This window comes from Gambusia affinis, linkage group LG11, assembly GCF_019740435.1.
Source record: "Gambusia affinis linkage group LG11, SWU_Gaff_1.0, whole genome shotgun sequence".
NCBI lineage: Eukaryota > Metazoa > Chordata > Actinopteri > Cyprinodontiformes > Poeciliidae > Gambusia > Gambusia affinis.
The window spans coordinates 15,603,125-15,630,175 of record NC_057878.1 but is presented as its reverse complement, the minus strand read 5'-3'; the positions used below and the strand labels follow the sequence as shown (position 1 = coordinate 15,630,175).

General features: G+C 36.4%; 3 protein-coding genes across 4 annotated transcripts; 2 read left to right on the top strand and 1 right to left on the bottom strand.

Annotated features, from left to right (window-relative positions):
- Nucleotides 1-1,290: 1,290 nt before the first annotated feature.
- Nucleotides 1,291-15,810, top strand: gpr155a (G protein-coupled receptor 155a). Its single transcript, XM_044131305.1, has 16 exons — nt 1,291-1,537; nt 1,728-2,213; nt 4,083-4,482; nt 4,744-4,909; nt 5,007-5,162; nt 7,070-7,153; nt 7,273-7,393; nt 7,492-7,576; nt 8,232-8,322; nt 8,440-8,638; nt 10,142-10,231; nt 10,439-10,569; nt 11,992-12,087; nt 12,178-12,239; nt 12,984-13,121; nt 13,285-15,810. Exons 2-16 carry the CDS (start codon nt 1,799-1,801, stop codon nt 13,484-13,486), a joined length of 2,436 nt encoding a protein of 811 aa, XP_043987240.1. The 5' UTR covers nt 1,291-1,537; nt 1,728-1,798; the 3' UTR covers nt 13,487-15,810.
- Nucleotides 15,811-16,082: 272 nt separating this feature from the next.
- On the bottom strand, nt 16,083-21,073 carry scrn3 (secernin 3). Of its 2 annotated transcripts, none has more exons than XM_044131309.1 (8): nt 21,003-21,073; nt 18,446-18,596; nt 18,169-18,350; nt 17,619-17,818; nt 16,875-17,087; nt 16,607-16,769; nt 16,344-16,524; nt 16,083-16,258 (listed from the first exon to the last, which is right to left on the bottom strand). In XM_044131309.1, the coding sequence occupies exons 1-8, from the start codon at nt 21,071-21,073 to the stop codon at nt 16,097-16,099; spliced, it is 1,323 nt and encodes a 440-aa protein (XP_043987244.1). In that variant the 3' UTR covers nt 16,083-16,096. The 2 variants fall into 2 exon arrangements, with proteins under 2 accessions (XP_043987244.1, XP_043987243.1); XM_044131308.1 differs by lacking the exon at nt 21,003-21,073 and adding an exon at nt 18,744-18,856 and having other exon boundaries at nt 18,446-18,613.
- Nucleotides 19,361-26,796, top strand: cir1 (corepressor interacting with RBPJ, CIR1). Its single transcript, XM_044131306.1, has 10 exons — nt 19,361-19,553; nt 20,206-20,300; nt 20,404-20,477; nt 20,614-20,627; nt 21,000-21,052; nt 21,129-21,177; nt 23,256-23,376; nt 24,014-24,120; nt 25,289-25,374; nt 25,693-26,796. The coding sequence occupies exons 1-10, from the start codon at nt 19,482-19,484 to the stop codon at nt 26,399-26,401; spliced, it is 1,380 nt and encodes a 459-aa protein (XP_043987241.1). The 5' UTR covers nt 19,361-19,481; the 3' UTR covers nt 26,402-26,796.
- Nucleotides 26,797-27,051: the final 255 nt, after the last annotated feature.

The following is a 27,051-nucleotide window of genomic DNA, read 5'->3' as shown; positions in this document are numbered from 1 at the left end:
TAAACTCAATGGTGCAAGACAGTGCAGCATATAATAGACAGTTTAGCAAGTAAATAACCAGCTTTTTAAATCTCTTGCCACTTTGTTAACCAAAATCTGTCATAAAAACATTAATTAAGCCAATTTTCTATTTATTTGTATTTGGCTTGATCAATGATCATAAATATGTGATAAGATTCTTTAACAGACTTCAAATAATATTTTAGCATCAGCAAGATGGTTCCTATTCAGCTCATAACATTTGTCACAGAGGATTAAATGAAGGATGATGTAGCAGTTGCTTTGTCAAGTCGTTGCTACATTTCTTCCCTCTTTTGTTAAGAAACGACTTTCTAACGCTCTTTCAAAATGTTTTTTTTTTTTTACAGCTTTGACACTTCTTCTTTTGTCTTCCACTTCACCACTTCCCTTTTTAGGCACTGCACCAACTGCTGGAGTTTGACTTAGACCAATGTTTTCCAACCCTTGTCTTCAAAGGCCGTCAGGGAACAGGGTTGGGAAACACTAACTTTTAGACAGTCTGTCATCTTATAGTTAGCTATTTCAGGCCTGAGCACCCACACAAAATGGAAAAATGTTTTCCATCATTTTCAACATTATGGAAAACTGTGGAATTTTGTGTTTCTTCTGAATAAATCACTGATAGTAATCGTGAAGAAATTCAAAGCGCTCAAAGTGTTTCAGGTACTCCACATCAGACTGTCAAGAAAAGTGTTTGATATGCTGAACAACGTGTGATTGAAAAGATAAAATACATTATTGTTTTAACAAAACACAGCATCAATTTTGCAGAAGTGTTTCAATGTTAAATGTACAAGTCTTAAGTCTAGCCAATTGTTTGATTATTGGTAGAAAATTGTTCCAAATTGGAGGCCTGTTAAATGAGAAAGATTGTTGACCAAAATATGGCATCTGACTGCAATCTGTTTCCAGCTCTCCCTATCTTCCTGGAGAATACATTTAAACAGTTGAATCAAAGTCTGTGCTTTAATAAGGCAAACACAGAAAGGTTGTAAAAAAAATGTTTGTCTTGCAGATATGGTTCTGCAAATAATTCTCTACCAATGCAGTGGTTAATTGAGAACCTCGTTGACTGCAGTGTTACATATTCTACTCTTTAGAGTATTTTCTAACTAATAAAGTATTTGTCTGTAACTCTCCATGTTTGTTTTTCAGTTCAGGTTATCGCTAGTTTTATAACCAAGTGTGATAACACTTGAGAGGTTGCGCTGTTAAGCCCCGCCTCTTCGCTCTCTCTGATGAACGTGATTGGTCGGGTTGTGTGACAAATCAAGATTAAGAAAAGCACAGGCAGTGACGTTAACCAGTGACTCCGTATGTAACAAGGAACATAAACAAGCTAGATTAATTGTTTCTTAACCACTTTAACGACTCTTTTTTCGTAATTTAGCTCTATTTTGTACTTTTTGTTACTCCAGTTAAAGATTAGCTGGCTGTTTTAACTCTCAACGACTGCTTCTAGTGAACAAAAGCCGACACATGGGGCAAATAGGAGGGGAAATCGGCTGTTACAACGGTAAGAGTAGATATTTTTAAAGACATAGCAGTTTAAATTAGGTTACATAGTTTATACATCGCTTTATTTGTTGATATTACGGTGTATATTTGAGGAATTATTTAAAATATGTTTTTTGGTTGCAAAATAGTAATCATAAAATTAAATCAGAAGTTTAAAGTACCCTCCTCTCTCTGTCTTCCGCCATCAGTGTCAGGTCGGTGAGCCTCTCCACTTAGCATGATAACAGATCACTTTCGATAGAAAACACACGGAGAGAGCATGGAGACAGCAGGCGGCTACAACGAGGAGGGAAGCCCCAGCCCCCCTGCTTTGCCCTCCACCATGTCCATAGACAGGCTGCTACCTGCTCTCCTGGAGTGCTTTGGGATCATCCTGTGTGGATACATAGCAGGAAGGACCAACATCATCACCTCCACTCAGGCCAAAGGTTTGGGCAACTTTGTATCAAAGTTTGCTCTCCCTGCTCTCCTTTTTAAGAACATGGTGTTACTGGACTTTGGAAACGTCATCTGGCCCTTCCTGTGGGGGATCCTCATCGCTAAAGTGTGTGTATTTTGCATCGTTTGCTTCCTCACTCTAATAGTGTCCAGTCCTGACAGCCGCTACAGTAAGGCTGGCATCTTCTCAATATTTGCAACCCAAAGCAATGACTTTGCTTTGGGCTATCCAATAGGTAAGTGTAATCGCGTGTAAACATCTGCATCATATATTATTTTGGGACTTTAGATGCATTCTAAAAAGTACACATTTTGATTCATCAGGCATTTTCAAAATGGTATAAATTTCCAATTGGAACAACTAGTTGATGATTGCAACTATCTGGTGATTTGAGGGGAAGTTGAAAAATTTGGAAAAAATACCCTCAGCATGATTTTACCACCATTACTGTGAAAACAGTTGTGTTATATTTGAAAGCTTCACCATGATTTCTTCTAACATACTTCAGTGTTGTGGCCAAATAGCTCAGTCTTTATCTGATATGAGCTTAAATTTCTCTACACAACTGCTAAGTTGCAAATTCCAGTCGTGCTTTAAAGTGTTAATTTTGGAGGAGGAAATTCAAATTGTTGTGGTTTTCTCTGAAACAGTGTTTCTCAACCCTGGTCCTCAAGGCACACTGTCCTACATGTTTTACAGGTTTCCCTGCCTTAATGTGCCTGACTCAACTGATTGCAGTTGAACAAATGCCTGTTAATCAGTGATCAATTGAAATCAGCTGGGCAGCTAAAACATGCAGGGCAGTGTGCCTCGAGGACCAGGGTTGGGAAACACAGCTCTAAAACACACAAATTTTACTATTTGTGCATTACCAATATTTTTTCTACTCTATTTAAAATAGAGTTTAGGACTTCATTATATCAGAAAAACTTTTAATTCTCATACTTTTACGGAATATTGCAATAGCAATGTTCTCTGTTTTTGTTCCTTCATCACAATCTTTATTGTGTAACTCTAGCAGCATCGTACTGGGATTGCTTATCTGCCATTACAAGTGCATTTCGCAAAATGGCGGAACTAATGAAGATGAAAGGCTACTTTTAAAGTCTTCCCCTCAAACCAACAGCTACACTTTTGCAACTTTTCAACTAGATATTCAGTAAAGAGAATCAAATAAAGTAGACAAATTCTAGTCTTAACCAACATCTGTAGTTTTTTTTATTGTCATGTAATCATTCCACCTAGACAAATGAATAGTTATACATCTTGAAAGCCCATTTATATGAACCTCTCACCATCACTACAGATGTAACAACAAGAATCAAGGATTGATTATTTCAATCAGCCCTTGATTGAAATAATTTAAGCATATATTCAGAAAGACTCCTTCATGTTCATGACAGGTGTTATGTCATGTTTATGACTGAGTCATGGCAGTCTTACTCACAACCCGTCAAATAAAGTGTTACCACAAAGGGTAGTCTAACCTAATAGATTAAACAAGTGAATGCACGTGTGATAGAAAAACAGAAAATGCCTGGCCCCTTTTCTGTAGGCTGTGTTTAGCAGTTGGAACAGGGTGAACCTGTTTCAAATTCATTGTCAGAGTAGCAAGATTTTTGCCTACAGTATATCTTTGTGTTGCTGCCAGTGAGTACCACTTCAGTTTCATTTGCTCAAGTAAACATTTTTGAAATAACTCTGGAGCTTTTGGTCTGACAAAAATATTTCATAAACAATTTAGGGAAGTCATCAAATATTTACTGGGGAGATAATTTTATGCATTTAGTTCATTTGACTGGATTAGGTATCCATATCCTCCACTTTAAGAAATACTGCTTCATATATTTATATTATTTGCACAATATAATTTTTTTTTTTTAGGATTCACAGTTTCTGTAACTTGCTTTTCTTGTACCAGAATTAGTGGATTTACATTTGTCAACCTGATTTTTCTAAAAGTATTTATTGTAAATGCTGCTTGCATGTGTCTAGAATGATTTCACTTCAACATTTTAGACTAAAACTATAGACTAATTAGATCTTAGATTTACCTGTTTTTGTTATTTTTCTTTGACTCTCTTGCCTTCATCTCTGTCCACAGTTGAAGCCCTCTATCAAAGCACATACCCAGAGTACCTCCAGTACATCTACCTGGTTGCACCCGTGTCCCTGATGCTCCTGAATCCCATCGGGTTTGCACTGTGCGAGATCCAAAAGTGGAAGAATCAGGGAAACCACCAGCAGAGAAAACTGCTGATTGTGGGACATGTAGTCCTGCAAGTCCTGAAGAACCCCATTGTATTCATGGTTATCGTAGGCATCATTGCCCACTTTGCCCTGCACCAGAGAATCCCTGCTTTCATGGCTGAGTTTATAGACGGCTTGGCCAACTCTTTTGGTGGAGCAGCTTTGTTCTATTTGGGTCTGACCATGGTGGGCCAGTTGAGGAAACTGACCAGATCCACTGTTGTGACACTGATTTTGCTCATTACAGCCAAACTGTGAGTGGAATTTCATTGCACCTTATGGGTACTACTAATAAATGCCTTGGTATTACAATTACTGATGCATGGTGTTAGAGACTGAGTAAAGTTAAGGGCTCCCAATGTGTTTTGTGCTAATGGTTTAGATGACTCAGACCTTCTCAGACCATAGGTCATTTCAGAATTACATGTCTGCATTTTAACCACAGTTATCTAAGTGTTTCAGTTCCTCCGGTTTGGACTTTTAACTATTTCATATCTTGTTTTTTGGACTTCAAGGCTGGTAATGCCACTTCTCTGTAAGGATATGGTGGATATTTTGGATAACAGCAGCAATACCACAAACCACTCCAGCCTCTCAGATTATGCCTTTCTTTACGGAGTCTTCCCCACTGCACCAAGCGTGGCCATCTATGCTGTTTACTATAACGCAGAACTAGAAGTTGTGAGTTACTACATGAACTACAGCTCAACTTTCTTATTTGCTTGGAATGTTTTTTTTTTTTTTTAAACTTTCCTGAACATGTTTTTCATTGTGACAGGTGACCTCTGGGATGGTGATCAGCACTTTTCTCTCGGCTCCAATAATATATGTCTCAGCCTGGCTACTTACCATCCACTTAATGGATCCCCAGTGTCTGATGAATTCACTTGAGAGTGTCAGCTTTAATATAAGCATAGTGAGCTTAGTGGCTCTGGTAAGTAACTGTGTAACATGCACAGACTCATTCATAACTGGCTGTACACCAGATTGTTCCTTACTTTCTTTGTTTAGTTTTTATTCTCCCAAGAAGTGGATTGGCAACTTCTGGAACTACCAGTCAATCATGGCTTAATCATGGCAGTTTAGTGTTTGGATTACATTTCTCTCACTCGCCCACAGTTGCTTTTTTTTAAAGGAAGTGATGTATACTTATAAAGTCTTATATTTTCATGTTTTAAAATACTAAACCATCTGTCTTTGAGAGGCTCAGCTGTTCAGAGGATGAGTTGCCTCACTGATTCGTCACTCACTCAGGCCCGCTTCCTCATTCTCACTTTCTGTGCCACTTTAAGAAACATGTAGCCCTATCAGTAACTAACTGCTTCTGGTTCTGCATTTTGGCATTCTCGCACCGTAAATGGACAGCAGAGTGAAACCGCTTCACTCTGAAACAGTGAAGCGGTTTCCGAAAACCGCTTCACTGTTTTCTGAAAGACAATGCTTCCTTCTTTCAATCCTGTGAAAGAAGGATTGTGGCTTGAGGTTCAAGATGGATATTTTATTTAGAGGCCCAACATAAAAAAAAAAAATCTATACAAGTAAGAAAGGCAGCACAAGAAACAGATGCTAAAGCCAAAGGAGTGATGTATGTAACACTAAACTTGAGCAAATATGCATAACAAAATGGCCACCCTAGAGGAACATTATAATAATAAAGCTGCGAGTTGGAATGTGACAACCATTATAATGATTTGTCCAGTGAAGAGGGGAAAGTCAGGAGAAACACCAGAAAGCAGTAGATTAGAGATCTAATAGACCAGAACCCTACCAGGAATAAAGTACTCTTTGATGGATCCAATTTACCCGTAATTTACCACAGTCGAGAATGCCTGCTTGAAATAAAAATAAAATAATCGAAAAATCTGACGTCATTCAGTTAGGAAAGTTTTACTTTTGCGGATTTAATTGGACTAAAGCAATAGCTGTCAAAATAATGACACCATCAAGTTATCTTTGGTACAACAATATGGTATTTGACCCCATAAAATAATTTCCAACCATTTTTATGCATGTAAAGTGTAAATGTGCATTTGTGCTGATGAAATTAAGTCAAAGCACTGCCATGTCCTTTGTTGATTTAGCTCAAGCATTGAGGGGAAAAGGCTTAATCTAATTTTTGTAGTTAAGCATTGAAGTGCAATGTACCAAACCAATTCACTTTCACTCATTGCCATAGGTACTTGCGTCATCATCTCAAAATAATTTACAAAACATCCCAATCATGCATACATTCCAGCTGATCCAAACAGTCAAGTTCAATTCATGTTTAAAAAGTGTTTTAAAGTTTCTATGTAAGGAAATACTGCAGATTGCCTTAACAGCAAACTATCATACTGTAGCACATGTATATGTAAAGATAGTGGAGAAGAAAAACTCCCCTTTAACATGAACGGTTATTTGTATCCTTAAGGACAAAATAGAGGTGTTTCAGACAGAAATGCTGTTTATGTTGGGTGAGCAGAAATCTACCGTCTTCACATAGTAACTCACAAATCTCAGCCACCTTCCTTTAACCAGGAAGGTGGCCGAGGGCAAACAGTTTGTTCTTCATTCTCTGATGTTTACAGCCAACATGACATCATCTATTTATGGCTGTGTTTTTCCATTTTAGCAAGGCATGTCTCGAAAGGATATTATCGAATCTGCCTTAGAAAACCAATGTCAACTGTGATTCAGCCATGTGTCATATTTTCATGATTTTTGCTGTAAATTTTAAAATGCTGTCAAATTTTTCCACGTTTTTTAAATAAAGTGCATTGATGTTTAGTTTTAGCAAACAGAAGAGTTTCATAAGTAAAATGTTTGTGTAACTAATTTAAAAATGTTTTTATTTTCTGCCAGCTGTGGACAGTTGCTGTCATGTTTTTAAGTAAAAAGTTTAAGAGACTTCCTCACATGTTTACAGTCAACCTGTTCTTGGCGCAGGTAAGCGGGCAGTCCTAGTTTCAATTGTATTTTCGTCTGAAAAAAAAGAACTGTAGCTCCAACTAACTTTTATCTTCAGCAAAACCTTTAATTGTGTGTTTGGTGATGTGGTTTTCTAGCTGTTCAGCTGCATTGGGATGATTCTGTGGAACTTTGTGGTGAAGGAAGACAACTTTGTTGCGCAAGTCCTCATCTTCACGTTGCTGTCTACTTCACTCTACAGTAGTTTTTTGTGGCCAGGTAAGCCGACAACGCATTTATCCATATGTGGAGTTAGTGCTACTCCAGAATCTGAATTTTATTGTTATTTTTGTGAATAAAATGTCTTTTTTTTTTAGGATTAATAGCACTCTCAATTGTGCTTATGAAAAAGTATGAGGATCTTAGAGGAGCACCAGGTGCGCTGGTCATTGCAGGCTGGGGGTAAGTCACCTCTAATTCACAGAAAATTCACAGGTTATATCTGAAAATATAACCTGGATTGATATAACAAACATCTGGTTTCTTTAAGTGTATTGTATTAGTTTGTGTTTTCTCAGCCTCTAATCTATGCTTGTATATTTGTTTTAATGGACTTAGAACTAAAAGCTAAAATGCATTTATCATTTTTTTGGCTGCTTCAGTGACTATTAACAACATTGTCTGTGTATTGTTTTGTCTTTTTTTATTTCTCTGAATCATGGTTTCTTATTTTTATAGGTAACTTGTTATTTATGCATGAGTATATAAAGAAAAAAAGCCTAAATACATTTAAAGACACAGAAAAGACAAGAAAAACATGTGGCAAAAATAAAAATAAGTTAGAGAAAATTATCTAAGTCATCCAATTAAAAAAAAAAAAAAAGAAATGTAAAGAAAATGCAAAGAAGCAAGATAAAGTAATCCATTTTATGGTTTTATGTGTCAGTTTAATAGTGTTGCATTTTTGTGTTTAACTGTGTGTTCTGTTGTTCTAGTCCTCCAATCTTCCTGCAGGTTTTTAATCCAGAACAGTGCCACAGCCCCATGTTTTATGGCAGTGTTGCTAAGTTGTTCCTGTTTGACATTTTAATTACATGAACAAACTCATGTTTTACAGAATCCCCTCTTTGGTAACTTCTATTCTGCTCATCTTTGGCGAAAAAAGGTCTGACGCTATTGATTTTTTGTTCTTCTATGGCAATCTACAGGTATAAAACACACAAAGCAAGAATAATGCTAATAATTTTTGCTATTTATAGTAAACCTTCAAAGCTCCAAATTTTGACAAATTTTTATTGTTTTTTTTTTTTATTATTGTTTTTTAGATAATTTGCACCACAGTAGTGGTCAGCTTCAGTATACTTCTCGGAGGAGGCTCTTTGGTGTGTCTTAGTAGAGGAAGTTGGGAGCAAGATGAAGAAAACGAAGACACACGAAGTTCATTTGAACCTTACCAGGATCAGGTGACTGAGGTTGAACCAGAAACTCAGACTCTCATAGAGCCAGGAAATGGAACAGGAGGAGGTACTCTCTACTCTGAAAATGTTTTAGATTTGATTTCTTTTGTCAAATAGCATTATTTGAATGGTTGAATGAATACTTTTATTGCCATTGCACCAGCAGTGAAATTAATTGCTATGGCTGGAAAGGTGTAAACAGTTCTCACGCCATAAATGGAAAGCAAATTATCTAACAACCAGGCTGGTCATTTCACTTCGTTTCCATTTTATAGTTCTGCAGTCTAATTCTTTTCTACTCTACTTCCATGGATATTTGCAGCATGTGTATTAATGTTACTTTCGGGTTGAGCTGCACAAGCTATCAAATTACAGCCACTGCCGACGGCTTTGATGCAATATTTGCTTGTAACATTTCAGGAGTCATGTAGGAAACCCAAGATCAGAAAGCTAAAGGAAACAGTTGAGTGCATTATTATGATAGGAAAAAAAGAGCAGATAGGAAAATATGTTAATCACAATCAATAACATTTAACAATGATGTCAAATTGTCATGTTTTTCTAATATATGCAGCCTCACTTTTATGTATCAAAACCTATCTTGCCAAAATATCCACAGTTGATTATTAAAACACTTGAGTACTAGCAATAAGGGCAAGAATCAGTAATACCAATTAAGATTTATCATGAGCTGCCATTGGCAAACAATTATGGACTGTTTTGCATTTTTTCTTTAATATACGCATTATGTTGCGTGTGTTTGAAACCCTTAAACAGAAAGTAAAATGTGAGTCATTGTAGCAGAATCATAAGATTATTTCACCACAGAGTGCATCATCATGTTCAACTGTACTTACACTGACTTGCAAAAATATTTCTGTCTTAAATCTGTCACATTTTAGCATAAAACAACCACAACCTTCTATGTATTATATTAGTTTTTTCATTATAGATTAGAATACTAATCTGGAAGGAATGGAGAGATATTGTGTTCAGCCCTCATTACTCTGAACTTCCTAAATAAAATGTTAGGAATGTTCTTCAGAATTTTCCTAATATACTTTACAACAATATTCTGTTGGTTGAAAAATAGATGAAGTTAAATTAAAGATCCTGATAGAAAACTTGCATAAAGCATGAGATCAGTTCAGAGGGTCACCTTCCAGAAGGACAACAAGCATTACACTAAGAATGTTTGGCGAGTCTTTAAAACTTATGTTCAAATGGAATTTGCAGAAAAATAGGAAGCTACTTCCGCTTCACAATCACCTTCTGATATGTTGGTTCATCATATGCAATCCCTATAAAATGCATTGAATATAAGACATGTAATCGATAAATTGATTCTGTTTGATCATGGCAATAGTATAAACTTAAATCAGATCAAAAGCAACAGAATATTGTTGTTATTGTCATTGGATAAATGTTTTTTGTAATTTTACATCAAGCTGTCAAATAGGAAACATCAGATGTTGGATTAATGTAATTACAAAAAAACCAAAAACAAACACTGTAAATAATACAGACACAAAATGTAATTGTATATTAAGATAATTATTCTTCATATCAGAGTGTTTCAGATGTGCCTGTGCTCCAGCCACGCCCATGCCTGACATGATCATCAGCACAAACACGAACAACAGCCTAAACTCCCTCCCAGGTATTTCGACTGACTGCCGACTTTCACACATTCTATCTTGCATAAATATGTTAAACTCACTAAAACCCACAGTGGACGTCCCAGACCTGAATCATCTTCCTTAGTTTTTAACATTTTGCTTTGAGGACTGCAAAGCCACATTTGGTCTGTCAGCCCTTTCTCTTGTGAGCCGTTTGTTCATTTTCTGTGCGCTGCCGCCCTCTGCAGTTCATTGTGAGAATGGTTGCGAGTCGACAGACTGTCTCCTTGCTCAGATGGATGAGCTCCAGCAGGTGAAGGACAGACAAGTGGTCCGTCATGTGCTCCTGTGTCTCCTCCTGACTGTCTTCCTTCTGGCTGTGAGTAAAAGACTGCAGTCATCACAAACCATACAAATTAATGGTTCATTTCCAGCTCATTTCAGTGAAATACTCCTGTTTTAAAACCACAATAGAACACCTCATTTTTCTATATTTTTTTCAGTTAAAGGTTTTATTAGTTCCTGTATATCTAATAATAGAATAACAAAAAAACAAAAAAACTTGTTTTAAGAAATTAAATTATATAATTATTTATACAAGCTTGAGCTAAAGCAGGACTGACCTATTTTTCAAATATACAGATGTGGACAAAATTGTTTCCTCTCCTGAAAAATATGTGTAAACTGAGGGGAAAAAAAATTATTCTTTTATTTCGGTGGCATAATCTGAAACTGTAAATTTTAGACAAAATCCAGCCTTTAATTCATGTGTTTATATTTAAAAAAAAGAAAATGTTTCAACCTTAACAACTGATTTTTTTGCACAATCTATAGTGGCACAATTATAGTTTCTCCTCCTGTTAATACTTTTTAAAACCCTGCCTTGCTATTAGGCCAGCACTTGTTCTCTTCCTGTAACATTTCACATGGTTGGACTAGAAAGAAAGACTTTTGACCTGTTTACAGGAATGAGATCATCCCGGGTTCTCTCTTACAATGTCTTCCCTTCAGCTTGCAGGTTTTCCTTGGGTTTTAGGCCTGGAGAGTAAAATTCCCATTGAAAATGGTGGATTTTATGTCTTTTGAACCATTTCTTTGTCATAGAATTTGCATCATTACTTCGTTGAAACGCCTACTCATGACCTTTTTTTCAGTTCATTTATTTAAAATCTTCTGATATTTTTGAAAACCTCCTGATTCTGCACACGTTAACAAGGATTTAAGTGAATTTAGAAGCTAAACGAGCCCACAATATCATAGATTCTCTACCATGACAACGGTGGCCATAAAGTGATTTTTCATGCCTGTTTGTTGCTGAAAAGCACAATATTTGTCTAATCTGAGCAAAGCACATGGTTACAGTTCAAGTTCAGAAAGAGTTGAGCAATTACCACCTTTGCGTTTGTGGCACTAACAGAAAATGTTTTTCCCAGACATGCCATGCAAATGACTATATCTGGACATGGAAATATCTGGGGGGGGTTTACCTTAGTTGTTATCCTTATCATTAGTTCCTTGTCTAGCCTTGTAGCCACTGGTCCAAAGACACAGACCTCTGTATCTTGACATATATTTTTGAATGAAATAGTGGATTATTAGTTGGAAGTTTTTTTTTCAGTTTAAAAAAAGTTCAATCTAAATTAAGTAAAATTTAAAAAAATGTTCTCAAATGTAAGACTTTTGTTTCTAGTCTTCAGTGATGCTATGCAACTGAAATTACTTTTAGATTTGATGCACATCTTTACCAGAGCCACCAGTGAATCTGCAGAGTATAACCTATCTCATGTTCTTCTAACCACAGAACTTTTCCAGTGGTCTGTGGTTGCTTTACAACCACCTTCATGGGAGACTCTACTTGGAGCTGCAGTTCTTCTGTGCTATAGCTAACTACGGACAGGTCAGTCTAATAAATAAAGAAGTCCCCAAATCATGTAAATTTACTCCCACACAGAAGCACAGCAATAATACCCCTTCTTCCTGTTGGCAGGGATTTATCTCCTTTGCTCTTTTCGGGTTGGACAAGCATTTTATTTTACTGCCATTGAAGAGGTAATGTAATAAATACACAAATAAATGCACATTTTTAAAGAAATTTACTTACACTCCCCTGGGGTGATGGTGGTGGTCAATCTGCCCTGGAGCAGCTGTGGCTACTATCCAGTAGCTTGCCACCATCAGTGTGTGAATGAGTGAATGTGTAAAACTACAGCTTTGAGGTCCTATAGACTTGATAAAGGGCTATACAAACACAAGACATTTACCATTAGCAGGAATGTCATACTAACTTCAGATTTTTACAAATTTATTTGACGTATTATTGAATCAAGTTGGATTGATTTTGCTACATACCACTTCAGTGATTTTTAAAAACAAGAACTGTAATGTTATTGTGAATATAAAATGTAAAGACAGCCCCACAAATTATTGATAACTTGTCTCTTTAGTTGGAGAGAACCCAAAAGCTTCTTTTAGCTGTCCACAGTGTACTGGAATCAGTCCCGTTGTTGTTTTGTATCAGAATTGCTAGAACTTATTTAAATAGGTTGGTTTAAAATTTTCAGACATTTTTAATGAGATTCACATCTTGGCCTGTTTTATCTATTCTAAAAGCAGCTATGATGGATGTTTGAAACCTCAGCATAGCTTAATGTTTGTCTCATTTAACCACACAAAATTGTAAGTAATATGACTTTCTTGCCAATGTAAACTTCTGATCAGAACTGTATTGTACCATGTATATCGTATTAAGAACCTACATTTATTTCTTTTTTTATCCTTTCATGTGTTTTTCAGGTTATATAGTCGCTGGTTTGGAAAGAAGAAAAAAGAAGAACCAGATCTGGATTTACCAGATGACATCAGGATGACCTGCCTTCAGTTCACCAAATACCACAAACAGCAGTGTTTCCATGACATTGTGAAAAAGAGAAGGTGAGAGCTGCCCTGGTCTGAAGTTGATTGGAATCCATCTTGAATAAATGTGCTCCTAGGTTTATGTTTGTAAGACATTCTTGCAGGTTATCTGAAAATACCTGTGAAAATATTCTCTAAATTTTGACTCACACTGTACCTCGAATGCGTTTATGTCTTACAGGTGTGGTATGAGGACCATGCTGGACTGTTTCCGCGGCTGTGAGCTGGTGGATTGGCTTCAGCAGGTGGGCTTGGCGCAGGACCGCGGCGAGGCGGTCCTCTACGCGACACGGCTGCAGCAGGGCGACGTGCTTCAGCACATCAAGCAGGAGTACAGCTTCGAAGACAGTCAGCTTCATTACTACTTTACTGCACCAAACTAAGGCATCAAAGTTCACCATCATTTTCTTCTCAAAGGGACACATTTCAGTTTAGACATGAACGACACAGTTGGCACACTGTACAGAGCAGCTCTCTGTGAAGGATGCTACGTGACATTAAAGTCTAGTAGAGTAACAACAAACTCTTACTCTGCAGTTTATTCCTATTAAAAAAGGGAAAACAATATACATATTAGGGTACTTTTAGAACCACCTCCGGCATTTTATCTAACATTCATAAAATAATTGCTTTGCTTAACTGTGACTTGGTTCAGAAGCATATTCTTTCAGATGGTCATGCATGTTCAGTGAATCCTTATTAAGCCACACAACCAGAGCCAAATACTTGAAGATAAAACTGAATGTGCATATACTGCAATTATTTATCCTTGGTTGTGTGGGGAAAAAATGGCATAAGAGTTTTTACATTACTGAATGGGATTGTTGATCCTGTGCGATAAAACAAAAACTCTCATATAAGTAAATTTTTATGCAGTAATTGCACAAGTCGTATCACTGTATGATTGAAGCACAAAGAGGCCAAGCTGATATTGCAGGGAAAAAGTGCTACCCATCTACTGAATGTATTTATTTTTTAAATCTGTACACACATTATAATTCATCGACCTAAAGCCAGCCCCCTAAATCCGGGGTCTGCAACCTGCAGCTCTACACTTGTAGGTCATCAGACCCTTTAGCGTGGCTCTTTATGGCTTAAAATGCATGAAGTGACACAGAAACAAGCAAAAATGTTGTACTTGAATAAAAACCAATAGAAAATGCACATTTTTGGAGGCATTTAAAATATTTCCTTTGAATTTATAAAGAAGAATGACACAATACGAAAGCTTAATTTTCTTCTTCTTCTTAGTCCTGTTATGTCATTCAGCTGCAAATTGTGCTTTATTTTAGTTTTAAGTGACCTATCATTTCTAAATATAGTAAAAAAATATATATAACTTTCCTGCAAAAATCTAATGTTTTTGTTCTAAGACCTGAAATTAGAATTGAAATATATAGTGGTTCTTTAGTTTAAAAAATATTTTTTTAACAAAATCAATTAATTAAATGTTTATTTCACTTAACACATATTTTTTAAAGGTGAGGTAGGTTTTAAAGCTGTAGAAAAAAATATTTAGAAGGAAGAACGTTGAAAATGTCTGGATCGTAAAGGCTAATAAACCCTGACCTAAAGTGATAAAGGGAAGACAGGATTATATGTTCAGCATTTATTAAAGTAAGCACGGGTATTGTTATTTAGAAGTTTACAGTTTTCTGAGCATTGAGTGGAAGGGTTAAATTTTACAGATAAGGCTACCAGTAAAAAATGGTCATAAACTGGGTTTTGCCTGCTTTACTGAATGCACTGAAAGTCTGTCATGTTACACAATTTGATTTAGAGATCAGTAAACTGGGTTTTGCCTGCCTTACTGAATGCACTGAAAGTCTGTCATGTTTTACTCATTTTCAATATTTATAGAACTGCTGTCCCATATTCTGTTAACTAAAAGCATTTAATTAATAGCGATATTGAAACATTGTTTTCGTTTACACATTCATGTGTACTATTAGGGCCGTTGTAGATAAAAGAAGAAAATTATTGGCCAAAGGGGAGTACATTTCTGACAAAAAAATCTCAGAAATTTCAAGATTAATTTCACATATTTACAAGAAAAAAAAAGTTGATATTTTATGATGTTGAATAGTTTTAAATTCATAAGAAAAATGTAGTTTTCAGTAATTAAAGGCAGAAATTTCTGCCTTTAATTATGGATTTATTTTTTTTAATCTGCACCTTTTTGACATCAGAATATCTATTTTCTTGTACATATGCAAAATTAATCTAAAAATTGTTGTTTTTTTTGGGCAGAAACATACTCCTCCAAGAAGTGCATCTAGATAGAAATAATTAATCTACCATCTCCCTAATGCACCGGTACTACTGTATTTCTTTCAGCATATAATACTGAAATCTTCATATTTGTTATGTTAAAATATTTGTTCTTGAAGGGAAATGGGGAGCTTCTTGTCCATGTTTGTGGAAGACACATTTAAAAAACAAATGAAAACCTGGATTGATTTGCAGCTGAAGACCAAGACGATCAATATGTCCAAGTAGTCAATCTGATGATTGAATGGTAGAAAAATGTTCCGTTGTTGACTTGAAAATGCTCATCTTGACTAACCTCTAATGCATAAATCTTGTTAAATAAAGTTTAATGCTGCTATTTTAATTATTTTCAATAAAGAGATGAATTGTCTGTTTTTTTTAAAAATTGTTTTATTAATTTTGTTGCAAGTTTTTAATAAATCCTTCTTTAATAAACTTCCATTGAAATTTGTAGTGTGTTCTGCCAAATACTCCACGTCTGTTTAACTATAATATAAATTAAATATACATAAAGGTTTTTTTCTGTACTTTTACAGTCAATGGTTCACTTAATAAAAGTAACAATTTTATGATGGATTCATGTGCAGTTCTGTGCAATGATTTCATTAAGTTCAGTTATGTTTGTTTACTGGTTCCTTCAATATGCATGTTGGTAATGAAATCTGGCTCCAAGCAGCACATTAGGAAACACACTGCTGCACTTTTTTAATCTCACACAGCTCTTAACCTTTGCTGTGAACACTCAGCTCCATCTGGACACACTCAGAGAACAGGTTCACATAGTCATCAGGCTGTTGCACACCCACTGCGAGAATATTCTCCATCTTTTTTATTGTCTCTTTCTCAAGCTGCCTCAGATTTTCTGTGATTTTCTGTCCTTTTTCCTGAAAATAAAAGAATATATTAACACCAAACCTCTCTACAGTAAATGATGAGGCAAGAGCATTTTGTGACTTTAGAATGACAAACCTTGTAAGATTCAATCTTGGCGGCGATAACCTCGTGCTTCACAAACAATGGATGTCTGCGGTCCGGTTTGCTCTGGAAGCGAGGTTTCTTCTTCACGGGATCATCTGGACCAAAGCTGGGGGAGGATGTCTCCTTCAAGTCACGTGCGTTTTTCACAAACACAAATGGTTTGAAAACAGACCTGTTGAACAAAGAAAGACTGTTATAAATCTTCGGTAGCTGCATTTGTTGCGCATGAACTGAAAGGCTTGCAATCGAAGAACCTCTCTGGATCTGGAGTTGCTGTGAAGTAGTGAACTCCTGGCAGAGTCGGATTCGTGGGCACCACAGACACCATGCTTCCTGTTGTCATGAACATGCCCTCCATGTTGATGCCACTGTCTTTATCTCGCAGAATATCCATCATTGCCTCTGCAGTAATGTGGCCTTGAGAAAAAAATAAAATATGACCATGAAGCCTCTGTCAACGTTTCCGAAATTCTTTCTGTAGAGATTCTATCTTTCTGCAGAGACTCGTTGGAGAAAACCAACCGTTTCTCTTTTCCAACAAGCTCTTCCCCTCGCAGTACCGAGTCCCAGCAGACTCTATTCTGGCTGTCGTCAGAAAGGAGTAGACCGTGGCAAAGTTGAACTCTGACTTTCCGTCCCACCATCCTTTGCTCAGAGCGTATTCCCTCATTCCTGGATGCTCCTTGTCTATCTTTGTTGTTATTCCATACTGGTTGGAGATGTTCCGATATCCCTCTGGAACAAGGCGTGAAATTATGAGATTCATCAGTAACTGAAGCAACATGTTAAAGCTGGACATAGATAAGGATTTGGACATTTTAAAGGCTGAAAATACATTTAACATATTACTGGCATTGGTCAAGTAACAACACTGTACTCCTAGAAAACAATTTGATTTTTTTCAGATAAATTCAGGTGTTTTTTTTTTTTTTGCAACACTTTTTATTTAGCTTTCATATAACCTTAACATAATGACTAGCAGTTTTTGTGCTTTCCATTAAGGGTGTACCTTTTCAAACATTTTTCATGTCTCAGTCACAAACTTTATACTAACAAGATTTTATTGAATAAACCAGCCCAATAACAAAAATAATCTTAACAAAACTACATCGGAATCTGTGATTGTAACATAAAAAATTAGAATATTTTTAAGGGGTCTGATGACCTTTGCCAGATGTTGTAAATGATTATGACTAGAAGTGTGGCAGATCCGTTGGGATGCAAATTAAACATTTTCTTTATTTCCAATTGCAGTTTTCTGATTACCTTCCACTCTCTCTGCTGCCCAGTACTTCCCAGATGTTTCCAGTACCCACGCTTCCTTTCGGTCTGAGATGAGGAAGCTGTTGTGGTAGGTGAACTCACTCTGATCTTCCATGCATGAGCCTCCTTGACCGTACATCTCCAACAAAGCAGCGATAACATCAACAGCTTTCTCAGCCGTGTCAGCTCGCTCAAGACCAAGTCTAAAATTGAAGAATCACATTTTCCTGTTATTTCACAAACTTGATCAGAAATCATTACAAAGCCTGCACTCAGATGAAAATGTCATTGTAATAGTTGTCAAATCTATTTTCCAGATTTGTCAGATAGCTGTAAATGCCACTACAGATCAATTCATAAAATACTTTATTTATACTGCAGTGCATGGCTGAATACAAATGGACACCACAGATTTTCTTAGGTAAAAAAGGAAAAACTAAACTTATAATTAATTTTTCCTTCAACTGCACTATTATGAACAATTATTTCCATAAAATCCATGACAAAAGTGAAAAGATTCAAGGGTTACCAACATGTCTGCGTGGCATATTACCTGACAAGGTCCATTCCAAGCAGAGCCTCCTCTCCATCAGCGCTCTCTCTGCCCCATACTGCCTCATTCCCAATGCACACTTGATGCTCATTTGCACCCATCTCAGCCCCCCACAGCCATGCTGGCTTGCTCAGCACAATTGCATAGGTGTGGGCAATCTGCTCGATCTGTATGTATGTGCACTTTTTCACAAAAAGAAAGGGAGATTTTAAAAAGTTATGAAGTTTCATACTTAGCAAGGAGCAGTCATGAAAAACTAAATGAATGTGACACCTACCTCAACCTTCTCCTCTGGACTATAGTCTCTGGCAGGAAAATACACAACCTCTTGGACTTCATCGCAGGGTCTGTCCGAGTTTTTCCCAAAGATGATGCGCTGTCCCTCAGAGGAAGGAGGCAGAGCCACAAAGGTGTCACAGGAGGATGGAAACATTTCAAACACAGACTAGTAGGTGGGAGAAAGTAGTAAAGTTTGTCAACCCGTTTACTTTATGACAATCCCAACAAATGCAGTCACTTATACACAACAAAGAAACGATGTACTTTTAAAAGGGTATACAAGAAGGCCATACTACCTGAGGAGTCGTCTAGCAGCTGTCAGTATCGGTTTCTATTCTTGCTTGCTTGCAGGATTTCAGCAGTCAATCCAGCTCTAAGTACTGATACGGAAGCAGGAAGACACGTGACAAAAAGATGAAGTCAGGCTTAGATTCGTAGTAAAAAGAAACATCTCCTATTTTATTCGGAGAAAAATTAAATATTAGAAAAAGAAGACAGAACGATAAAATATTAGAATACAATCACTAATCATGATTTGATAATCATCCCTAATAATTATTCACTCAAAAATGGACTCAATAACATTTGATTAAAACAAACCAGAAGGAAATGTTCCATTAAATAGTAATTATGTGGTGTATATAATGGAAAGACAAACTTCATATAATATAATATAATATAATATAATATAATATAATATAATATAATATAATATAATATAATATAACACAACACAACACAACACAACACAACACAACACAACACAACACAACACAACACAACACAACACAACACAACACAACACAACACAACACAACACAACACAACACAACACAATATAATATAATATAATACTGCTAGTGCGCGTTTGATGACGAGTTTTACACGTGACCTTATTTATACCATCAGGAAACCAACTTCATCTCCCTCATTAGGTTTTATTTACAAGCGAAGGGAAGTTAAGCTACTAGTGGCTCCTTTAGCTCAACGTAACCGAACAACTTACTGTCTTTTGACAGTGCTTAACAGCCGCCATGGGGAAGTCATTTGCTAATTTTATGTGTAAGAAGGATTTCCATCCTGCTTCGAAATCTAATATTAAAAAGGTAAGAGTTTTTTCACCGTAAACGTTAGCATACTTGAGGCTAGAGAGCTTTAGCTTAGCCATTTAGCTGTAGACGTGCTACTCACGATCAGAAACAAAAGCCAACACTTCACTAATCACAAAATATCAGGAAATACACAGCAGCAGTTGATGTGTGTTTATTGTGGTATTGGTTTTAGGAATAGTTTAGCAGATTAAATTAAATGTTTTAACTGACGAGTCGATTTTTGAGTGATTTGCATCATAATAGCAGTTTGTTCTATTAAAGTGAAAATTATTCAACCCTAAAATAATATAAAGATGTTATCTATTTAAGTTTAATGCCTTCAGTTGAACATTTAGGTATTTAAAAAAAAAATGTCCAAATGTACACTTTCTGGAATATGAAAAAAATCTATTTTTAACTAATATCAGTACCAACAAAACACATTCCATGCTTTGAGTGCTTTTCTTACTTAATGCCATGAACTTGTTTATTTTCTTCTTGATACGTAATAACTGTAATAACAGATTATTGATGAGGACGTCTTCAATATCTTTAGCACTATTTTGGTCTTAAGAGTAATTTATGTTTTTGAGTTTTTGAATGTTATATTTATGGAGAAATAGAGAGAAAAATCTGCTATGTATACTCTTGTCTTTTTCTCTTACAGGTATGGATAGCCGAACAGAAACTGACATTCGAGAAGAGGAAGCAGGAAGACCTTATGCAGGCATATTTGAAAGAACAGGACACATACAATAACAGGTTAGTGTTGGCCTTTTGAAACAAATCTTCATATGTTGTGCATCTTAATTATGAGTTTTAAAAAGGAGTGAAATATATATATATTTTTTGTTTTAACCTGCAGGCTGTTGATGGGAGATGATCGTGTTAAAAATGGACTCAATTTTATGTACGAAGCTCCTCCTGGAGCATCCAAAGGTAAATTATCTCTGGCTCAGAGCAGCTCTTGAAAATATTATTACTGCATTTCAACTTCTTGTTAAGGTGAAAACTTTGAGGGTTTAATATTTGTTTTTCTTTTTTTAATTCTCCAAAACTTGCTTCTGACCTGAAGAGGAGAAGAAAGAGGTAAATTAAATACAATTTAATTAAAATTAAGGTTCAACTTTATATGTTTCTCAAAAAGAAAGTAAATCATTGTTTTTGTCTATTAGTAAATACCCATGTTTTAATACATCTCTTCTCTCAATGTTCTTATCACTTACAAACAAGTATTATAAACATGGTGTCACATTTTTGAACAGGATGTAGCTTAATACAAGCCAACTGCTAAAATTGCTTTATCCCATGTCCTCTGGAATTATAATTGTCTTCTTTACAGTCTTAGAAAATTCAAATGTCTTGCAGATTAAAATGTTATTTTATAGATTAGGTTGTAAAATCATCTGAGTAGTAGCAACCACTAAAGAGAAATTAATACTGAAAGAGTTTGCTTCCTAGGAAGGAGAAGAAGAGTGCAAATTTGAATGGCAGAAGGTGGCTCCTCGAGAGAAGTAAGTGGTGGTTTGTAACATTTGTAGTCAGAATTTCAATCTGTTGTTTTCATCTCGTCTTATTTTTATCTCGTAGGTATGCGAAAGATGACATGAATATTAGAGATCAGCCATTTGGTATCCAGGTAAGAGATGATTTTTATTTTTTCGCGGATTTTCTCATGTCAGAATTGACTAAAAACTTCTGTCATCAGCGAACCGATGATGTCACAACAGAGGTTTGCCAAACACAGCCCACCCAGACATGTGCACACTAAAAGTCCAAGGCCTTGCATCACTGTCTCACTGTGTTTACATCGCGGTCTCCCGACAACGATGTTGGAGATGTCTACACATTAGACTTACGGAGAGCTTAAGCTGAAGTCATACCAGTTGTATTTCCATTAGCAATGGGCGCAAAGCGTATTTGGTATATTAATAATGTTGAAAACGCACAATTTCGCAATTGCGTTTTTTCCATCAAATAAGAAAGGCCATTAAAATCACACATGAAAAGCTAGATAATAAGTTCCTTCTTTAAATAGCATGGACACTGACACATGATTCCCACTTGAACAAGCAACATGCAAAACCACTTTATAGCATTCAGCAGTTAGATCCAACAAATCTTGACTTTAAAAGAAAAAAAATGTGCCTCGGGTTCCTTGATAGAGAGAAAAGTTTTATTTATACAAGTAAAAACAGAAAATGAAAGGATTACACCATTAACAGACAACAAAAACCTATATCTAATTCCCACTAAACATAACTGAATATTTTTGTTTGTTCATCCATGTACAGATAAAAAAGTAGAAGTTTTCAGTTTGGGTATTTTATTTTTGAGTGTTTTCTTTTACACCGATAGTCCAAGGCAACCATGGAGAACTCTGGAGCTTTAAAATGTTGCCAGATTGAGTTGATCCTCACTGAAATACAGGTAGCGGCACAAAGACGCAACGGTTCTAAAGTTGAGAAACTATATATAAAAATATCTATAGAGGAGGAGAAAATTCCTGTCGGAACTAAAGCCAAGAAAGACCTGAGGGTAATGAAGTCTAGAAGTTCAGTAGAATTAGAGAGAGCAGAATAAACATTCAAGCTAAAAAGGAATGAAGTTCAAAGAATGCTGAAACGGCAATTTATTTTTACAGCCTTTTAGTATAACTATATATATGCTAATCCAGTTTTATTTATACATGTAAAACCAAGCTTTTCACCACAGCACTTTGCTTCATTACCATGTTTGCTTAACTTTAATTTTTCCAGGGAAAAAAAATCATTAAGTTTAGTACCAACTCTGGACAGGTTACGACTCATACACATAATCAGTGTTTGCCTTAAAGTCATGGAAACATCCTTAGAGCGTATTTTAAGGAAACCACTGTAAACATTGAGTTTGGTCTTTCTTTTCCTTTTGCCCATTTACATTTGAATCCGATTGAGCATTTAAATGCAACATTTCCTTTCATAAAGTTACCCTGGTGACACAGAGTGTTGAAAAAACACTGAGAGCAAATTTGTTTTTTTGGTGATGCACCGGTTAACAGGGCAGAGATTGGATTTAGCCAGTTTTCCATTGATTGCTTCTGATCCATGGTGAACATGTCTAATACACAAAATCAAAACATGAAATGCCTCAGAACTCTCCCCAGTCGAAAAACAACGCTTAGTTTCATGCATTTTCCGACTTAAGTAAATATCTTGGACTTATGCTTCAATGTATAAGTCCTTGAATTCTTTCATTGTGGTTTGGATTAAAAGGTACTACACTTCATTAGGGAACCTGCAGCATGTTTTTCTTGTTTAATATTTTATAGTCCAACGGAAAAAAATGGAATCAGTTAAAGCTGAAATCTGGGAATCAGTATTGGACTGAGAAAGCCTGGTTGTGCATCTCTGCTTGTAGTTAAGTAATTTTGACAAACCCTCTGGTTTTAAGAGCACAATTTCAAACAACTATTGAGCTTGTTCTTGTTTTTAGAGTACATTACCTAAATCTTCAGTTTTCAGATAGTTATATTAAACTTCAACAATTTCTTTTTGTGCTATAATTAGAAAATAATTGTATGTACATAATTCTGGCTGTAAGATTTGTCTGTATTTTGATTAAAATTTAGATATTTTTCATATAAATTGCAAATGTTCGTCTTGTAAAGTGTCTTGAAATGATGTTTGTTGCTATGTAAATAAACTAAATAGGCTCTAAATGGCTCTGTTTCTCAAGGTGCGCAACGTGAGATGCATCAAGTGTCACAAGTGGGGCCATGTGAACACGGACAGAGAGTGTCCGCTGTTCGGACTGTCAGGGATCAACGCTAGCTCAGTGGCCACAGACGAAACAGCAGGTAATACGGTTTTAAATATCTTCCTACAATATTGTTGTCATTTTTGTCACAATCCAGCCCAGTGCAAGATTTATTTGGACATCAAACAAGTATAGGTTGTTAGGTGCAAGTTTATGTTGCCGTACAGGTGAGTTACGAATGATGAAACATGATTTCTGCTGACATATTTCTGCAACATGCCGTCTGTTGGTGAGATTGAGAAGCCTGCACATGGCTTAGCTCTTTCATTCTGCAGGAGCTTTTATCTGTCTGGCTTCTTGCTGCACTTTCCTCCTCAGCTTCAGCTCCAGCTTCCCTGCCTTGAGCTGATTCTGAGTTCTGCAATCAGCGAATTGAGTTGTAAAGTAATAATGTTTACCCTGGGAGAGTCCAGTCAGTGGGGCTGATGGTGGAGTGCCGTAATGGTCCCCCTCCTGTGCCAGGAGAAAAAAAATGTAATTATTGTGTATTCTGATTCCCTTAACTGCTGCTTTGGCAGAGAATGATATTGTATGATTTGCTCAGCCGGAAGTGGAGTGAGTTGATTTGATGTCCCATTTTGTTAACAAAGCCGCCTCTGAAATTCCCACTGTGGAGATAGCGGACTGTATGCGTTCCCACATCAATGGGACTCTGAGGCTGTGATTTGTGCCAACAGGCCCGTCGATGCACCCCTCCGAGTTAATGGCTGAGATGCGGAACAGTGGCTTTGCCCTGAAGAAATGTGTCCTTGATAGGAGTTCTACTGTTTGTGATCCAGCACAGGTAATTGTCTCACTGTCATCTTGGTGTGCACAAGAGAATATACAAACACACGCATATATACATGTCTGGAAAAAAATAACTAACAGACCACTGCAAAATTATTAGTTTCTCTGATTTTACTTTTTATAGGTATATGGTCCAGCAAAATGAACATTGTTCTTTTTTTTCTATGAACTTCTGACAACATGTCTCTGAAATTCTAAGCAAAAATTCTGTATTTATTTGCATAAAATGAGAAATGGTCAAAATAATAAAAAAGGTGCAGTGCCTTCAGACGTCAAATAATGCAGAAAAAACAATTTTGCATTCATTTAGAATCAACAATACTAATGTTTTAACTCGGGGGAGAGTTTGGAAATCAATATTTGGAGGAATAACCGTGAGATTCTCAATGGGGTTCAGTGCAGTGGTCTCTTAACTTTTTCCAGAGCTGTATAGTAGCTCACCCTAAAGACAGACGACCTGCTCAGTTGTTCTGTGAAGCCCTGAGGTGTGTTAGAGCACATTAGTGAACAATCAGCATTATGAAAACCCAAGGATCACAGCAGACGGGTCAGGGAGGAAGATGTGAAGAAGTTCAAAGCGTAGTTTTGGTTTAAAACAATTGCAGAGTACATCTCAGTTGTCACCTGAAACCGTAACGACTGGTTGTCATCCTGAACTGATCAGCCGGGTGAAAAGAGTGTTAATCAAAGAGGCAGCCTAGAAGTTGATGCTAACACTGGAGGAGCTGCGTGGATCCACAGCTCAGGTGGGGAACTTGGTGCCTCTTAGTGATCAGAAAACATTCGTTATTAAAATAAAACCATAAGTGATACTGTCTCTGCATTGCCACAAGCCGTGTGGAGAGCAGTCTCTCTATACCTACACCTAGTAGGATGATATCTCAATAGCCAAGTGGATATATTTTCTCAACTTAACAATGGTTCACGTAGCTTTGCTCTAACATCTAAAATACCTAAAAATGCATGAATGTTTGTGGTTTTATCATAAAGTGCAAGATCTGATGATGCCTTCACTTGTTGGTGGTTATTAGCCTGAAATAAAACTGCTAAAATATCTATTTTTAAAAAATTTATTTAGTCCCTACAGACAATTTTATATTCATCTGAATGTGCAAACTAATATTCTCACTGCGGCAATAATTTAAATGTTTATGCTTTATAAGGAATATGTTGCCAGTGACGAAGACGATGATCCAGAGGTGGAGTTTCTGAAATCTTTAACGACCAAGCAGAAACAGAAACTACTCAGGTAACAACAAATTCAACATTTTCTTTTTCTTTTTTTCTTGCTAACCTCTTCATTTTTAAGATACCTGAGAAAGTATATCAGAAGCTGTCATTTTGATAAAATACACAATCATGTTTTTGCATCACAAAAAAAACACCAATCATTAATAAGTTTGTGTAATAAAGGTGTATTAAATCTTGTTGTTTTTATTTTGTAAATAAATTTTGACTAGTGTTTTTCATCTACTGTAAATATGTAGCAAACTTTGCAGTTATTTATTAAAAGTAGAAAATTTGAAATGAGTGTTCTTTGGGTTCCCCCCCCCCCCGCATTTTACAGAAAACTTGACCGGTTGGAAAAAAAGAAGACCAAGAATAAGAAGAGCAAAAAACAAAAGAAGAAAAGCAAAAGAAAGCACAAGAAAAAGCAGGATAGCAGCGACAGCTTGAGCAGCTCCTCCAACAGCAGCAACAGCAGTGACAGTGACTCTGATTCAGACGGCCACGGCAAGTCCAAGGGCCAAAAGAAGAAGAACAAGAAAGAAGGTTCCCGTCGGGCTAACAGCTCAGAGAGCGAGCGAAGAGTCAAGAGTCAGAAAAAGGCCTACTCTCACAGAAGCAGGTCACAGAGCCCCCACGCTGGACAGAGGAGGGCTAAAGAGGACTCTGGAGATTATAGACAAAGAAGGACGGAAAGGGGAAGGAGCAGGAGTCGCAATCGCAGCCCCGAGAACAAGATCAAGCTGGAGGGAGGTCAAGAGAGAAGGAGGCACAACAGCAGGGACAGGCAGGAAGTCAGCAGCTCTACGGCTGGATTGGACAGAAGTGGAAGCCGCGAGAGAGGCAGGGAGGACCGGGATAAAGACAGACGTCACAGTGGAGACGGTGAGAGGAGCAAAAGAAGCACAGACGGAAACAAAGGCAGAACAGCTGATAGGAGGAGCAGAAGCAGAGAGAGGAGAGAAGAAAGAGAAGTTCGAGGAAGAACTAGGAGCAGGAGTAGGGATAGGAGAGAGAGAAGCAGGGAGAGGATAAAAAGAAAATATTAAAAAAATTTTACCTAAAATTTTCTCTTCATACTTTTAATGCAAGAAAGGGAAGGCATGTTTTTGTTTTTGTGTTGTACATGATTGATAAAATTTGGAATTTTTTGTGCACAAACTGCGCGGTAGTCTAGTTTATCTCCACTAGGGGGAAGCAGTGAACAGAAAATGTCAACAAGCGCCTCGGTGCGCTCTCAGCCGTGATTTTATTAGAGATGTATAAACTATTTATCATTGGAAGCAATTTTGTTCGTAGAATTGAATTGAATACTTATCAACAGTCTTCATGAAAAACAAGTTTCTGTGATTTATTCTCCATCTGTGATCGTTTTCTTTTACTCCACAATGCAGAAGCCTATTAATTCCTTTCAAATAAATACTATACATTTAATGTGGAATAATTCTTATTGTTCTCTTATTTGCGTGCAATGATGTGTGTGTGTGTACATGGAAAAGATTAATAAAACAAATTGATAAAAATGTCAAAACAATGTAATATTATTTAATGTAAAACAATTATATATATATATATATATATATATATATATATATATATATATATATATATTAAAAAGTATTTCTTTAGCTACTGAATAGAAGTGAAATTAATCCATGAGACGCTTCTTTGTGTGTCTAAAATTAAATGGTCCAATTAT

Coding starts and splice junctions, on each gene's coding strand:
- gpr155a (XM_044131305.1), top strand. CDS start 1,799: ATGGAGACAGCAGGCGGCTACAACGAGGAGGGAAGCCCCAGCCCCCCT. Junction 4,910..5,006: donor ATAACGCAGAACTAGAAGTT/GTGAGTTACTAC, acceptor TCATTGTGACAG/GTGACCTCTGGGATGGTGAT. Junction 7,394..7,491: donor CAGTAGTTTTTTGTGGCCAG/GTAAGCCGACAA, acceptor TTTTTTTTTTAG/GATTAATAGCACTCTCAATT.
- cir1 (XM_044131306.1), top strand. CDS start 19,482: ATGGGGAAGTCATTTGCTAATTTTATGTGTAAGAAGGATTTCCATCCT. Junction 21,178..23,255: donor ATCAGCCATTTGGTATCCAG/GTAAGAGATGAT, acceptor CTGTTTCTCAAG/GTGCGCAACGTGAGATGCAT. Junction 24,121..25,288: donor CTGTTTGTGATCCAGCACAG/GTAATTGTCTCA, acceptor ATGCTTTATAAG/GAATATGTTGCCAGTGACGA.
- scrn3 (XM_044131309.1), bottom strand. CDS start 21,073: ATGTTACAAACCACCACTTACTTCTCTCGAGGAGCCACCTTCTGCCAT. Junction 18,351..18,445: donor GTCCAGAGGAGAAGGTTGAG/GTAGGTGTCACA, acceptor TTTGTGAAAAAG/TGCACATACATACAGATCGA. Junction 17,819..18,168: donor CTTGGAATGGACCTTGTCAG/GTAATATGCCAC, acceptor CTTCAATTTTAG/ACTTGGTCTTGAGCGAGCTG.